At 36.5% G+C, this 16,838-nt stretch overlaps 1 protein-coding gene across 4 annotated transcripts in view; it reads right to left on the bottom strand.

The window, feature by feature from the left end:
* Positions 1–16,838, bottom strand: part of SMCHD1 (structural maintenance of chromosomes flexible hinge domain containing 1) — a 145,009-nt gene that overhangs the window by 10,250 nt on the left and 117,921 nt on the right. For 2 of the 4 annotated variants that reach the window (XM_032421492.1, XM_032421496.1), the window contains 3 exons: positions 10,717–10,888; positions 599–757; positions 199–313 (listed from right to left, as the gene is read on the bottom strand). In XM_032421492.1, coding sequence (XP_032277383.1) covers positions 199–313; positions 599–757; positions 10,717–10,888 — 446 coding nt within the window. Of the gene's footprint in view, positions 1–198; positions 314–598; positions 758–2,556; positions 5,494–10,716; positions 10,889–16,838 lie in introns of those variants that run through there. The other 2 variants (XM_032421495.1, XM_032421494.1) reach the window with 2 other exon arrangements.

Below are 16,838 nucleotides of genomic sequence, written 5' to 3'. Positions count from 1 at the left end.
TAGGCTCCACATTCAGTGCAGAGGGCTCTCTGTGGGGCTCAATCCCACGAACCTGAGATCACAACCCGAGCAGAAATCAAGAGTGAGACGCTCAACTGACTGAGCCACGCAGGCACCCCCGTGCTGGTTTTTAAGTATGATGACTCAAGAGCTTTGATAAACTACCCAGTGATAACTCTCAGGTCACAATAAACTCACCTATTTTGTCTGGAAGCTTCTCTTCTCATTCTTTTAGGAGGAACTGGACAATCTGTCATTTCGACCTTTGCTGGATGGCGCAATGAGTCATTACACTTACGTGTGGGAGTCATACCTATAAAGACAGAAAATGTAGAAAATGAACTTTTAAAAGACTGGGATTATTATAAGAAAAGCAAATCTATCTTCATTTATAGAAAACGAATTAATAATACTGAGAATCCTTCCTACTATTCCTGCTAAGAGAAGACCTTACAACCACTTATCAGGTGACTTGGAGGACAAGAGTGTCGACTTAAGTCATGGATCATTCACCCTCTTTCTTCTTGGAGTTGAACTCTAATCATAAATATCTGTCTTCATGCAGAGAAAGTAGAAGTAACAAAAAGAAGGCACAAACCTAGTTTTTGCTCAATTAGTTTCAGATTTTTCTCTTGTTCATCAAGTTCTTGTTTTTTCTTCTTCATATCAGGAGTGTGAAGGTACTCTAACTGACGGTTAAGGTCCTCGATCACACTGTTCAACTTGTTCACAGCAGTACGATACTGTTGAAGAAGATCTGCAAAGAAACCAAAGATGTCTGATTAAAACAACTGATACGTATCAAGTCAGTGTTTGAGGAAAGAAGAATTAGCAACACTGGGTATTATATTATAGTAACATGTGGGATCTACTTCTAAAGCCACAAGACTTTGTTCAGTGTAAACAGACAAAATAAAAATGCAGTTTAGACCCCAGCACAAAACCGGTGCTTGCTAAATTTTAATTTTCTTCAACTGCTTGACTTCAATAAATTTCTGTGTCAGGGAAGTGTTTTCTATGTAAAAGTGCTCTGTGAATTGGATCACTCTCTCAGTCAATGTTTACATTCTGTCTGATATTCATTATTCAATGTAATTCCATACAGACAAGTTGAGGGGGGTGGCAAATGCATTAAATATAGTACGGCTAGAGGTGCCTGGTTCAGTTCAGTTGGAGCATGCGACTCTTGATCTCGGGGTCATGTTGTGCAGGAGGCTGCAGAAGGCCCCCGCAAGGAAGAAGGACCTGTCTGCATCGTGGTCAGGGTCCTGGCAGAGGGTGGCCCCAGCCTTGGGTGCAGATGGGCTGGAGCACGGCCCCCCTGCTGATGGCAGACTGCCCTGGGATGGGAGCGTATGGGGCCTGAGCACCTCCTGTGTCCCTTCACATTTTCTGCTCCCAAGAAGCCTGGAAAGTGGGGATCACTAGCCCCATTTTACACACGGCGGGGAAAGGAGGCTTGGAGCCATGAAGGCAGTTGCTCCAGGCCACACCGTGCTTGCCCAAGACAGGATTTGAACCCTGTCTATCCAGACTGAGCCTGGCTCCTGCCCTCCTAGCAAGCCCTTCCAGAGCTCCTGTTCGGATCAGCTCCAGCTCCTAGTCGACCACTGCTCACTTCGGGTGTCGTCTAAGACTCGGGGTCTGTGCACAGATCACTGGCAGCATTCACAACTCCCTTCCTCTCTATATTAGCTGTGGCAGGGTGGGACTTCAGTCGGTCTCCCTGTGGCTCAGTTTACCCATCGGCGAAACAACTGCACTAAGACCTGCATCCTGGATGTGCAGATGGAACGGAAGTAGAGGGGCAAGGACCTCAGCCCCGGGCCTGAGACCCAGGAGGTGCTCCCTCAATGCCGACTGCTGTCATGAGGATTGTTGATGGGGTGCCCTGGCGTCACCAAGACGCATCCCCTCATGTCCTATCAGCTGGGTCAGAGCTTCCCGCCAACCACACTCGAGCCCCCCAGGCTGCTTCAGCAACAGCTGTTTGCTTACCCCCCCGATTCCTCCCTGGGAGCTCTTGAACTACTTCATTGGAAAGAAGAATAAAAATTAAAAACAAAAGCCCTGATGAACACAGGATCCCCTTCACAGAGGGTCATAAAGGCACGCTGAGCCCCAGACCATGGGTCACGGTGCCGGTTTTGCTGGAACTGTCACCCATGAGGGCCTGGCAGAGCCCCTCTGCGCTCCCTCCTCCCTTGGGAGGAACCGGGGCCTGATTAATAGCTTAACTGCACTTAATTCCCTGTGGAATCATTAAACACAGTCTGTTTCATTAAACAGATCCTGGACCAAAAAAAAAAAAGTTGCTACTCTCTATCTTGTGCATAAAATATGAACCTGTTAGTGCTGCATTTAATGGGAAATATTTAACATTCCATCTTTCTGCTTATAAATAACAGGACCACTGTCTATTAAAGTGCTTGAATATACTAATTTCTTGAGTATTTAAAGGTGGAAGACCCTCATAACTTATTAAGAAATAGGACATCAGACTCATCACTATAGAGAATAAACTGATGGTTACCAGAGAGGAAGGAGGTGGGCGGATGGGTTAAATAGCGATGGGGATTAAGGAAGGCACTTGGAATGAGCACTGGTGTTGTCTGTAAGTGTTGGATTACTACACTGTACACCCAAAACTAGTATTACACTGTATGTTAACTGGAATTTAAATAAAAACTTAAAAAAAAATAGGATATCAAGCCCTAATGGCCTGAAGTTTTGTGTGTTATCTTCTGAAGAAGTACAGCATCATTGATAATGGGTCTGGACATAATTTTGTAACTCATTCACATACAAAATAAGTATTGTTTTGCAGTGTTTTACTATGTAAAGAATGCACTTCACTATGTAAAGAATGAACTATGTAAAGTAAGAAAACATTACATTACTATGAAATTAGAAGTACCACATCAGACTAGAAAACTAATATTTTTTCTAGATACCTTTAAAAGTTCTCAAAAAGTCATAAAGAATTAAGGATCATAAGGACCTTGTCATTGCTTATATACAGAATTTGTATTTAAATATATGAATATATTCATGAGCATACACAGATGTACATGAGTATTTGCTCGCTCATCAGAATGCTAGTTCTTTTCCAAACTCTGTTCTTGACCATTAAAAAGTGTAGATTTCATCTTGTATTTCATGTTATATCTAATATACTCAGACTCTTAATTTCTTCCATAGTTTTATATGTAAACTAGTGTGTACGTTGAATATTTGGTGTTTGTATGTCCTTTCCCATGCATATTGATCATCTTTGTATGTGACCAGAGTGTCAAAGGGCCAGACAGCAAAATTTGAGGCTTTGTGAGCCAAGAGGCAAAATTGAGGGTATTATGAGGGTATTTATACATTTAGAATGTAACCATTTAAAACTGTATAAAGCATTCTTGTCCATTGACTAATTTGCTGACCCCTGATTTAGAGTACAATCATTGCATTTAATATTTACTGTCTAATAAATCAGACAAAAAATAGTCTCAAACCTGAATACTATAATACATTTTTAGACATAGTAATTTACAGAAAGTTAAGCTTTTTGAAAATTCAGTATTTTATCAAGGGTGCGTTTTTGAAAGCTTTAAGGTAATGATCATATCTGTTGGAAGTAGTGATTTTCTAGCAGTACTATATTTTTAAATTTTTTAAGTAATCTCTATGCACAACATGGGGCTCAAACTCAAAACCCTGAGATCAAGACTTGCATCCACCAACTGAGCCCGCCAGGCACCCTTTAGCAGCTTAACTTAATATGCCCTATTAACCCCCAATTTTTTGTACATGAAATGTAACTTCTATTTACTATGGTGTCTATAAAAGTCTTTCCTAACTCATTTAATAGAATTTTGCCAAAGAGAAAAAAAATTCAAAATTCACAATTAATTTTGTTTGTAAACGATTTTGGATCATTTTAGACATTTATATGTTGTCTGAAAATTTCAATTACCTGGGCAAAAAACATGAAGCTTTACTGTGAAAACAGAAAATACTTTAAAAAATTAATTCATACGAAGGGAAGAAAGCTCAAAATACAACGCATTAATTTCTGTATGATACATATTAAAGAAAGATTTCAATGTATCCTGACGAATGACCATGTAAGCAAAGCTACTAAAAATAATATAAAGGAATTGAAAGTATATCTGAAGGGCTGGTATTAGGCAGTATTTAAAGTTTGCTTAGAAGGCAGAAGCAGCTTTTTTACTACTAGAAGATTCAAGCAGTTAGATGGGTATGCAGACTTTACTAAATATTTAGGTCTCTTCAAACTTTTATGTTCTACATGATTCTAAGAACTTTATTAGGCAAAAACCTGATAAGCACTTATGACTAGGAGGAGGAAAAAAGGGAAAATATACTAGAACCCCTGATTTATTCCAAAATAATCCACCTGGGGAGAGGAGGCCAGAGGCAAGTTATGAGACAAGAGGATTATGAATGAAATAAGAGTGGCTAGATGATAGGTCCATGGGAGTGCACTGTTACTGCTTTATTTATTTTCATAATAGAGCAAAACAAAATATCACTGCCCTGAAAACTACAGCACTTAACTAATCTTGGTCACTACTTCTAAAAACACTAAGAATGGTTTTACTTAATATACAACAACAAAATAAATCGATAGTAATAACTGAGAGGTTAAGTAGAATGAATTAAGCATGGTATAATCATCTCTAAGCTGGCCACACATATAATACATATTTGGAATATATGGATATAATAAAAGTGTTAAAGAGTTTGATGATGTCACAATAATAAGCTATATATTAACTAATTACTGGTTATTTTAAAAGGATTTTCCTTTCTTCAGTTGCTATTAACAACTCTTTCTTCTTTCGTATCTTGGCTTCTACAATGTCCAGAGTTATTTTAATGCTTTTTGTTAAGAAGTATTTCTACCTATACGATCTCTATAAAAAACCTGGAATAATATAGAAAAGGAAGACTGGGGGGAAAAAATCAGTAGGTCTATCATCTTCCTTGTTTGTCATTCCACAAAGTTTGCAGGTTTGATTTTTAACATATATCATATTTGCATTTATATGTTCTAACCACTTTCAACATTGTAATAGGCATTTCCCAGATTCTAAATTCAATTAAAGCATTTAACATTTCTAATGTTTAGCTTGAAAAACAGTGCTATCTTCAATATTCATGTGAGTAAAAAAAAAGTCTTGTCTGTATGTCGGATGGTTTATTTAAGCATGTTCCCCAGAAGATCAATTACTGGTTCAAAGAACATGAGTATTAAAAACAATTAGAACCTTTTCTGATTATAAAAAATGACACACACTGTTGATTCAGATCCAGAAAAATATATAGAAAAGGATAATGGAGAAGAAAATTACCTTAATTATGTAATCCAGAAATAAAACAATTTTCTTTCTACTCTTTCACTTCGCCGTGCAAATGAATACATATATTGTTCCAAACTTGGGAAAGTTCTCTAACCTTTGTGAGCCTCAACATCCTCATCTATCAAATGAGGAGAGCAGCAGTAAATGAAATCATTCCAGTGACAAGCTTTACAAAGTATCCATACATAAGTAAGCCTTCAAATATTAACTATTATTCCACTGACAATTGCTTATTTATCATCTATTTTTCTATAGTCTTTTTTTCTTGATTTTTAAAGGTTGTTTTAATAGTAGGGCTATAACACCTATGTCTACCATATGTTGCAATTTTCTCCCAGTTTGTCATTTGCCTATTTTCTCTTCACGGTGCTTTAAAATTTTATGCAAACTTAAAATAATTAACTACAAAATATTTTCTTTGCTCATTTATTTTAGTACTTCTATATCAAAAAACTCTTCTAATTCCAGATAGAGTCATCAAGGAAGTTCTTTCTGAAGGTAGAACACTAAAGTACAGACCGGAAAGAAAGAAGTCAGCTATACATACATCTGGGGGCAAAATCATTGTAGATAAAGCCATTAAACTATTCCTTTTAATATTAAACTCATTTCTATTTAACTATGCCAAGAACTTCCTGAACATAGCTGAAGAGTGGTAATATTAGTTTTCTTTTTCTGTACTATTTCATAAGATGATCTGGGTATTCTCCATATTTACATTATGCAACAATTTATATTTAAAATTTACTTTAAAAAACTGTAAGGATGAACTTCTTGAACACTTCCTCTGGTAATGGTCTATGTAAGCTTTATGCCTTATTTAAAGCAATTTTGTTTGCAATTTTCTATAATTTAGTCCATTTTATTTGGAGATGCTAAATGTATTTATAATATTATAGAAATCTAAGAAATCTCTGAGTAGATCCTCTGAGCCAATATTCCTCTTGTATTTGTTCTTGCACAAAGACCATCTCTAGGAATTATATATTCAGTACAAGGTTTTTCTTTTTTCTAATTCATTTGGTTGTACTGTTTCTTGAAATATCTTTTCCCCCGACATTTGACTTGAATGATTAGTATATTTACTTTCTCATTTAATAATAAAAGCATTCGGCTTATAGATTTGATATTTGATCTCAGCTGTCATGTCTCCTAAGTCTAATTCGTGATGCTCATTTAAACTTTTTCTTTTTTGATGAAATGCTTTTTTCTAAATGTCCGTTATCTGGGGTAGTTACTTGGGGAGGAAAGGAATAGTTATTTTTAGAGTTCCATTACATTATGCTACAAAATGTACCCTAGGTAGAATGTGCTTAAAATTTGTAGTCTTATTGTAGCTGAGTAGCAATTTGACCCTTTGAAATTATGACCAATTTTTGTGACATATTCTATAAATACCTAAGAAAGTACTGGTAATGCAACTTATTAGGTGATAATTCCTTATGTTTTTGACTAATAACCTGTCGTTGAAAAATGGTTCCTCAAAACAATGTTTCTATCTCTATTATTACAATAAGTTTACAAATTTTGGTTCTGTATTTTATTGCATCAAGTTTATTAAGTTTTGTACCTATAGTGTGGAATACATCTTTTATCAAAATGAATTTATCTTTGCATTTTTAGTGCCTTTGCCTTGAGGTTAGTTAGCTTTCGCATTAACACTTGTTACTGGTGATTTCTTCTATTTAATGTTTACATGATTTTTGTTAATTCTTTATTTCACTTTATTTATTTTTTTAAGATTATATTTATGTATTTGACAGAGAGACACAGCGAGAGAGGGAACACAAGCAGGGGGAGTGGGAGAGGGAGAAGCAGGCTTCCCGTGGGGCAGGGAGCCCGATGAGGGGCTCAATTCCAGGACCCTGGGATCATGACCTGAGCCGAAGGCAGATGCTTAATGACTGAGCCACCCAGGCGCCCCTCTTCATTTCACTTTATATTTTGTTTAGGAGATTCCTTGTAAAGAACATAAAGGAGTGTCATAGACACAACCTTTACATAAGAGATTCCTGATCATGTGGCACTGTGCATGTCATTTAAATTCCCAGTTTCTCTTGTTAATCACTTCATCTAACTTTTTTATACTTTCTGACATACATTAAGCACCCAACAAATGACAAATGACAAAATTTTTGTATGTCCTGGGACTAGATCTTTTAAATATAAGTCTTTGCTTTCTAGTGAAAAAATTTCATGTATTTACATGTTATTCAAGATCTTATTTTTAATCACCTTATTTTATAACATGTACATACTCATTTTTTCATCTTATGCTCTGATTTTTTGCTGGTATCTCATATCAAATACTGTAATGCAAAACACTGTAGGAATAATTACTTAGAAGACACTATGCTTTTAATTGTGTTAATAGTAGACAATTTTTGTGGTGATAGTCTAGTTTAAAATTGCTTTTTCTCTGCAACCAATCCCATGATATGCAAGAAAGGTTTCTCAAAGCTCTCTTCTATCTGATCTTTACTATGGCCAGCTGACTAAGGAGGAAATTTCCCTCTCCTAGGAGTTGTAGAGTCTGAGCATGTTAAAAAATGCAAACTGAAGTCTCAGTGCAAGGAACTCAAGGTTGCTGAATGTCACAGAATTATCCTTGATTTTGTCTTGGCTGTTTCCAATCTTTGAATCTGTGATTTCTCCCAATTTTCTGCCAGTACATTCCTGTTTTGCTTAAAGTGGTCAGGGCTGGTTACTACTGCTTACAACCAAAAGTATTTTATACATTTCAATAATCTTGAATGATCTCATTTAATTTTTTAAATAGTTTAATATTTGCGGTTTTTTTTTTTTTTTAAAGATTTTATTTACTTGACAGAGACACAGCGAGAGAGGGAACACAAGCAGGGGGAGTGGGAGAGGGAGAAACAGGCTTCCCGCTGAGCAAGGAGCCCAATGCGGGGCTCGATCCCAGGACCCCGGGATCATGACCTAAGCCAAAGGGAGATGCTTAATGACTGAACCACCCAGGTGCTCCAATATTTGAGGTTTTTGAAAAAGATCTGAGAGAGAGAGACTGTGCATGCACTGGGGGAGGGTCAGAGGGAAAGAATCCCAAGCGGACTCCCTGCTGCGTACAGAGCCCAATTTAGGGGTTCAATCTCAGGACCCTAAGATCATGACCTGAGCAGATATCAAGAGTTGGATGCTCCACCAACTGAGCCACCCAGGTGCCCCTAATAAATGAGTTCTTAATGGTGAATCATTAGTCTGCATGTATACAGTATTTTTGAAGATATTTACCAGGAAGGATATGTAACTGTTTTATTTTTGAAATCCTTGCATTATTTCTTAACATTACATATTTGATAACCCAACAAGGGCACAAAAATCTTTTATTAAATGTTTTCTTCCCAAAGATCTATAGATAATACTTCACACTGTTATACTAACATTCAGATGCCCAGGAAAATTGCAAATTGTCAGTATGACAGCTGTGCATTTTTAAAGTTCCACAGGTAATTCTTTTTGGCTTGGGAACCACTGCCATAAACTGTAGTGCTAGACTGATATGGGTTGAGGCTTTTTATGTTGATTCACTAGCCCTAAGTGAATTGTTTTTTCTGATTTTTTATAATCAGTTTGTTTAGATGCTCACTTATGGTCTACAGAGATTTTTGTATGCATTCACTGCCATCATAAGCAGAAGTATGAGCCTTTATATCATATACAATTTTAATTTTCTGTATATTATGATGTTTTGACATCTTAAAACCTTTCTGGCTGGGTAAAGGCTGCCCCTTATGGGGCTAGCCAATCAGACAGCATGCAAACTAACCAATCCAGAGCCAAACGTCTTCTATCTGGCTTGTGCACCCCAAGAAGCAGTATTCCTTTGTCTTAAACATCATCCTTTGCCTAGAGCCCATACCTATAAGCCCAAAGCCCACTGAAATTATTCAAACTAGTCAATCCTAAGCTGTTTGCCTGTCATGCCTTGCCTTTCCTATGGAAACCTCAATAAAGGCTATGGCCTAAGCACTCTCCTTGCTCTTATCTTCTGCCTCCTCACCACATTTGTGTTTTTTTTCCATGTGGCCCTGAGTGGTGTGGTATGCCTCCTGTCTCTAAGACCTGTAAGTATACTACACTTTGTTTTTCTGAGCCTCTCTCCTGGGTCTCCTCTTAGAGCTGCAACTGACTGACCATATCGTAAAAGAACACAAAACAACCTTCTTCCAACATCTTTCCCAACTATTACTTTAAATATTGCTGGTGGCTGAAGTAATAATCCCAAGCCGAACACAATTCAAGTTCCTTAAACAGTAGAATAAAGAAATAAACTACAGTATATTTATACGATGGAATATTATCCTGCCATGAAAACGAACAACTATATACACAGTGTTGCATGGACAAAGTCAGATACACAAAAAAGTATGCATTGCATGATTCCATTTACATAAGGTATGAAAACAGACATGCTGTTTTAAGTCAAGGAAGTTGTTATGCTTTCAAGAGGGGATTGGGCAGGGACTGGAAGAGTGCATGAGAGACTTTCTGCAGGGTCGATCATGTTCTATTCCTTAATACAGGGGCAGTGCTTATTTTGTGAAACTCTACCAAGCTGTTTATGTACTGTACTCTTTTCTCTATGTATGTTATACTTTAATAAAGTTAAGAAAATACGATATACAGATACAAGAGAATATTATTCAGCCTAAAAGGAAAGGAAATTCTGACATATGCCATTATGCCCAGTGAAATAAGCCAGTCACAAAAGGACAAATACTGTATGATTCTACTTTTAAGAGGTGCTTAGAGTAGTCAAAAAATTTTTTAAAGTTAACAATGACAACAAACTACTTTCTTGCTACAAAAGTAGATACCCAAGTATATTAGAACTATATAAAAGTAAGAGCAAACAGACTCTTAAGTTATAGCCTGTAGGGGACCTACTGTAACGTATATGCACTTCAGAGCACAGATGGAGAGGCAATTATATTGGCTGCCTAGAAACAAGGGGACAGGCCTGCAGAAGGGAAAATGGGGGAAGGAGGTCACATCATGCACTCTAAAATTAAAGTTTAGTTGTAATCTAGATAGTTACAATTTTAATATAAAAAGAATATGATGATGTGATGAAATACTAATCTATTCAATAAGGACAGTTTTTTTATTTCAAGATAAGAAGAATGAAAAAGAAGAAAAACCTACCTTCTATATAATTCAAAACTACCTGATATAAGAAAGTTGAAAGTACTGGACAAAAACATTGTATTCATATTTTTACTGGTTAATTTTTCATGTTAGAGTATCAATACACAAGCCCCAGACAAAGGCCTGAAATCAAATGAGAAATTGTTATTTAATTAGTTATTCAACCTACCTATTTGTTCCCCTAAGACCAGGCACTGTTTTGGTATTGGAGCTCCAAATACCATTCCCCGAAGTTTATCCATTGGAGGAGCTTTATTCTGAAGGCCCCCAAACTTTCCGTTACTTCGAATGCGATCTCCATCTCTGGTGAGCAGTGTAGGACAGTGTGTAATTTTAACAACCTATTGTAAGCAAATGAATATTGATTAGTGAGCCTATAAAATGTATCTCAGTTGTTCTAAGAAAGGGGAAATCACTTAAGGGTTCTGAGATTAGAAATGACATGATCATGTTAGTATTTTCACAAAATAAGCTAGTGAAATATAAGATGAACTGGGGTAAAAACCCAGAGGCAGCGAGATGAATTAGGTTACTTAAGTGTCAGCCTAAACTGGAATAGTGACGATGCAAAAGGAAACAGTCAAACTGATGGCTTAATTGATAAGAGGAAGGAAGAGAGAAGCCGGAGAGCTCCGTGCTCTGAAAACCACGGCAGTATCAACGCAGCATCACTATCTCAGTTTCCTTCTATTAGACACAAGTTTTCCAGATGACCAAAGGAAAGCAAAAAGAGAATACGAGGCTGAAGAATACAGATGGAAAAGCACAGGGCTGAATCTTTAGAGGATAATACTATAATTTCAACTATGGGAAGAAAAAGAGCTAGTAATGTCAGATTTGGGAGGACTAGAATTATGTAGTAAATAAAGCCTAAGTCATGGAATGGGAAGTAGGAAGGGTTAGTGAAGAATCAGACGCTTCAGAAAAGTTAGAGAATAAAAGAAAGACATTGGATTTACTATTTCATGATCTTTAAGAATGGTCTTTCAAAAAAAGTCTAGGAAACAGACAAAAATAAAATGTAAAATGAGAGAAGTGGAATTCAAGTAAGATCTTTTCACTACTCAAAATGTTAACACACACCACACTGAAAGTTGGGAGAGCTAGGGAGAAAGGTCTTCTTGTACTAATCTATTCTGGGTCAGCACATCTCAAAGGAAATGTAGTAAGTATTAAAAAGCTTAACGTTTTGCATGGCCCAGCAATTCACTTCTAAGAATTTATTCTGAAGAAAAATCACAGATGTGAACAATGTGCACTAAAACACTGTTTTAATAAAAGCTATGAATGTTGCAAGTCTCAACAAGTTACATAAATTAGGATACATCCACACAATGAAATAGAACACATACATTAAAAAATGATTGAAGAACATAATTTAATATGTAAAAATACCTAATCAATCTAATATTGGGGTTAGTCTCTGAATTATAAAAAATATTAAATTTGATTTTTAAAAATGAAAAAGTAACAGTAGTAAATGAAAAAATGTAATAAAGTCATGACTAGTATTTATTCTTTTAATATAATTTCAGAGGTACTTTTACAAATGGTTTCCCATTGAAGTGGATACTTTTTAAAAAATTTAAATGCAGGGGGTCCTGGCTAGCTCAGTCAGTAAAGCATGGGACTCCTGATCTTGCAGTTCTAAGTTTGAGCCCCATGTTGGGTATAGAGATTACTTAAAAATAAAAAAAATCTTAAAAAGAAAATTTAAATGCAGTAAGATGCCTATTTGAAGAAAATCTGTGGTGAACTCTTTGGTGAAATCAATCTTTTTGTTTTACTATAATTTTGTTTTACTACAAACAATCACATCTTTACTTTTTTAGTTTTGGTTTGGATTTACATGTTTTCTAAAAGTGAACATTAAAAATACAAAGTGGAGTCATGTACTATACATTTATCAAGACTCAGGCAATGTTTTTAAGGATTTAATACCATCTTAAATAACATACATACTCAAATTAATTTACAGACTTGTCCATTCTCTTGTTAACAGACTGACAATATGAGTTACACGCCTCCAATAAAAAGGAGAGTTTGGCTCCCTTCTACAACAATTCCGTGAATATTACTTTAATGGACAGTTTCAACTCTCAAAGTATCCTTCAATCTTATGGTTCTAACCCTCTAAGCACTCAATTAGGACAAAAAAGGTAATAGCTTTTGCAAATTCAGTGAGTGAGCAAAAGTTCTTCAGCTCTAGGAATACCTATTCAAAAGTGCTGTGGGGACTAGAGGGGAGTAAAATAAACTGAGGAGTTTACAGGTTGAAGCAGTATAAATATGAAGCATTTAGGAAGAGAAAACACTAACAAACACTACCAAAAACAATGTTACAAGGGGATACGATGAAAGCCTTTTCTCAGAAAAGCTTTAGAAAAGTACTTAACTGGTGGAATTACAAGACTTGATTCTAAACCTAGGAAGCAAAGCAATCAGTATTTGCTACACTAATTATGAGGAACAAATACTGTACCAGCCTTTTGTCACATATACTCTATTACATTCTTATTTATTTTTTAAAAAGATTTATTCATTTATTTTAGAGAGAGAGAGTGCGAGAGTGAGCGAGGGCGGGGAGGAACCAAGGGAGAGAATCCTCAAGCAGACTCCATGCTGACTGTGGAGCCTGATGTGGGGCTCGATCCCATGAGCCCTGAGATCATGACCTGAGCTGAAATCAAGAGTTGGCAACTTAACTGACTAAGCCATCCAGGTGCCCCTACATTTCTTTTTTAAAGCTATGGATTGGTGTCTTTTCATCAATTCTAAAAAGTTTTCACCTATTAGATTCTTCAGATACTGCCTTATGATCCTTTTCTCCCTCCACTCTGGCACTTTGATTAGACTTTTATTTTGTATTTGAGATTTTCACATTCTGTCCTTCAGGACTCTTAACCTCCTCCTTTTCTTACTTTCCCTCTCTCTGGGCTGCAGTCTGGACAATTGTTCCGATCTACCTTCCAATTCACGAATTCTCTCTTAAGCTGTTTAACCTTCCCAGAGAGCATCTTATTTTTTTTTAATGTATATTTTCTAGTTTTAGAAGCTCCATTTATCTTTTCAAGTAAACTTGCTCTTTTCTAATTTTCAACACTTTTCTTGAATTATATACACATACTTAAAAATATTTGCTCTTATGTTCAATATGGAAATTATTTTAGGTCTAAGATAAAGGTGAATTCTTCCAGAGATAATCTGTGTTTCCTCCAATCAGGTATCTAAGGACACTACCAGTCTAGCACCATGTGAAACCAAATGTTAACCTTGAAATTTTTCAGACCACCCAAGTAATATGAATGCAGGTTGCAAACAAAGGCCAATTTACTGATACTGATGAATGCTCTAGGAAAAGAGTTTGATTTTTTTTTTCCTTTTCTACCTAGTGCCAACATTCAAGAGAGGTAATTTTCTTGCAGTCTCCAGAGGCACATGGGAGTTGAAATGGAAATGGTAGGTTTTTTGTTCAACTTACACTAAAGTTTAGCCCTTTAGGGGATCCAGTTTATTGGGAAAGGGATCTTTTATCAGATTCCCCACTCTGGTTAAAGCCCTGGGTTTTGTTCCTACCTTCTGAGCCCTCAAAGAAATGAAAACTGATGATCAATTTCAATTAGTTTGACAACTGTTCTCTAAGCAAAACCTGGCTTTCGTGTTCTACTTACCTCTCTGAGTTCTACCATCACTTAGAAACCTTACCTTTTTGCCAGTTCAAATATTAAGATACATATCATAATGATATATAGCCAGAAATAGCCTTTTAGCTCATCTCTGCATGAATTTCCTCTGCGTTGTCTAGTCCATCTCTGTATAACCCTCAGAGCCTAGTACTGTGCCTGATAGTGTGCTGGAGCCAGCATTTACTGGGTCATGAGAGCCAACTCTCCTGAACACCTCATTCAATGGCTGCACATAGGCACTGGAAATCAGCCGTGATGAGGACTTACACCATGGGCAAAAGCTACAAATCAAGGTCCCATCACCTCACTCACCAGAGAGCCAGTTGTTCAACATGTAAGAGCATCCACTGTGTCTCAGTCAAGTGTCCAAATATTGACTGAACTAAGTAGAATCTTCTAGTTATTATCCAATTTGTTAATTCTATCCTCACTAGTAAGTTTTTCATCTTCTCCTAATAGATTCCATGTTATCATGACACTTAATGGGTATGGTTTCTACTCCATAATTCAGGACATATAAATATGCCAATCACTACCAGAATACAGTAGCTTCTCCATCGACAACTGTTTTCTGGTATAGTGCATTACAGCCATTATTAGGTTCCCATGGAAACATTCATGAAGATGCCAAATACTATTCCTCAATTAGTTGTATAATTTTCAATAATCTCACTAATTAAGCTCTCCTAAATCAGGGCACATTTATTTCTTCTTAAGTGGCTCCAAAGAAAAACTCTGACAGTTCTAGTTCCACCATAAGTTGGTGTGATTTGGTACAGATCCATTATTTGTTTTGAGCTTAAAGTTTCTCATTTGGTAAGTGAGAATATATTATCTCTAAGGTATCCATGATTCTAGAATACACTATTTATAGATACTGGCTCATATTTTAAACTGGCCTCTGTCTTCTCTTACATAACCGCAAACATTCTTACTCATTTTCAATTACAGTAATTTGCAAGCCTATAATGTTTTTCATACATGTTTATCACCTGGTAATTCTAAGCTCCTAATACTATATTAAATGTAATACTTCTTGTGTATTAAATAATTCAAGACCCCTGGATCTCAGATACAAAGAGAACTTTCCTTTACTTAAATTTTACCATATTCCAGGCTCTCTGCTTAATGCTTTATATGTATTATTTTATTCAATCTTTAGAACAGCCCTCTGAAAGGCCCTCCTTCAGAGATTTTTTTTATAAGTAATACAGAAGTGATAACCCTTAGTATATCCAACAGTATACAACATATTCTTCCAGTTTGTTTAAAGTACATAAAAACTCATATATTTTTAAATTAAAAATTTTATAGGTGACACACGTTACATTAGTTTCTGGTATACAACATAGTGATTCCACATCTCTATAGGTTATACTATGCTCACCACAAGTGTAGCTACTATCTGTCACCATATATCGCTATCATAGTATAACTGACTATATTTCCTACGCTGTGTCTTTTATTCCCATGATTTATTCATTCCACAACTGCAAGTGTGTATCTCCCACTCTTCTTCACCCATTTTGCCCATCCCCTCCCCACCATAAGCTTGTATTTTTTTAAAAGGCATCATCTTATACATAATTTTGCAACTTTTCAACAAAATGTATTTTGTACACCTTCCTTGTTAGGACACGGAAATTTATTATACTCTTTTTAACAGCAACATATACTCTACTGTATAAATTACTATAATGGAGTTGTTCAATCCTAAATGATGGACATTTAAGACTGTTTCCAAAGTTACCCATTATGAATTCTTTTAATACTCTGATATTCTTACAACATATCTTCACACACTTGTGGCAGTGTATATGTCACATAAATTATTTCAATACATGGTGATGGTATAGAGATGGCTGCAAATTCTTTGCTCCTTCTCCCATGGGGAAGAGAGAGTCTATTCCCACCTCTCCACGTACTCCTCAGATCTGGAGTGGCCAGACTGACCTATGAAATGTACTTTTCGCGGCTGGGACTTGAGAGACCTGCAGCTTCTGTCTTAACTGCTTGGAACACCCCTTCTTAAAACCCAGATGCCATTTGAAAAAGCCTGAGCAGTTACAAGTAGAGACTCACATGGAGAGATCCAAGTCTGCCAGCTTACAGCTCCAACTTAGTGCCTAGCCAGCAGCCATTATCAACTGTCAGTATGAGTGGGAGATAAAGAGTAGGAACTGATTTCAAGGAAATTAATAATAATAAAGGAAATAAGGAAATAAAAATAATTTTGAGGAAATATTTCTAATCCGGGATGTGTGGGGTGATTTTCATCTCCAGCCTGTTCAGTAACCAAAATGCTCTTGAAAAAGAAATGGAGAGCCTCAGAACTAAGATAAAACCCACTGCCCAGCCAGTAAAATGATCCTAAGAGTCAAAATGAAGTCAAGGATGTCTCTTTGTTAAGACCTCAGATTTAAGGCACTGCTTCCTAGATTCTCTTAGGCATTATACCACAGCACCCTGGGGAGAGGATGTGTGTGAGAACAGTAACCTCAGAAGACAGTGCCAGATGAGCCTGTGGCCAGACTCGGCTGAATTCCCAACAAGTAACCAGCACCAACCACCAGCTGTGTGAGTGAGGCACTTTGGAGCTCCACCA

This window comes from Phoca vitulina, unplaced genomic scaffold, assembly GCF_004348235.1.
Source record: "Phoca vitulina isolate PV1807 unplaced genomic scaffold, GSC_HSeal_1.0 scaffold24, whole genome shotgun sequence".
NCBI lineage: Eukaryota > Metazoa > Chordata > Mammalia > Carnivora > Phocidae > Phoca > Phoca vitulina.
Note: the sequence above shows the minus strand (reverse complement) of the source record. Positions and strands in the feature narration are given on the sequence as shown.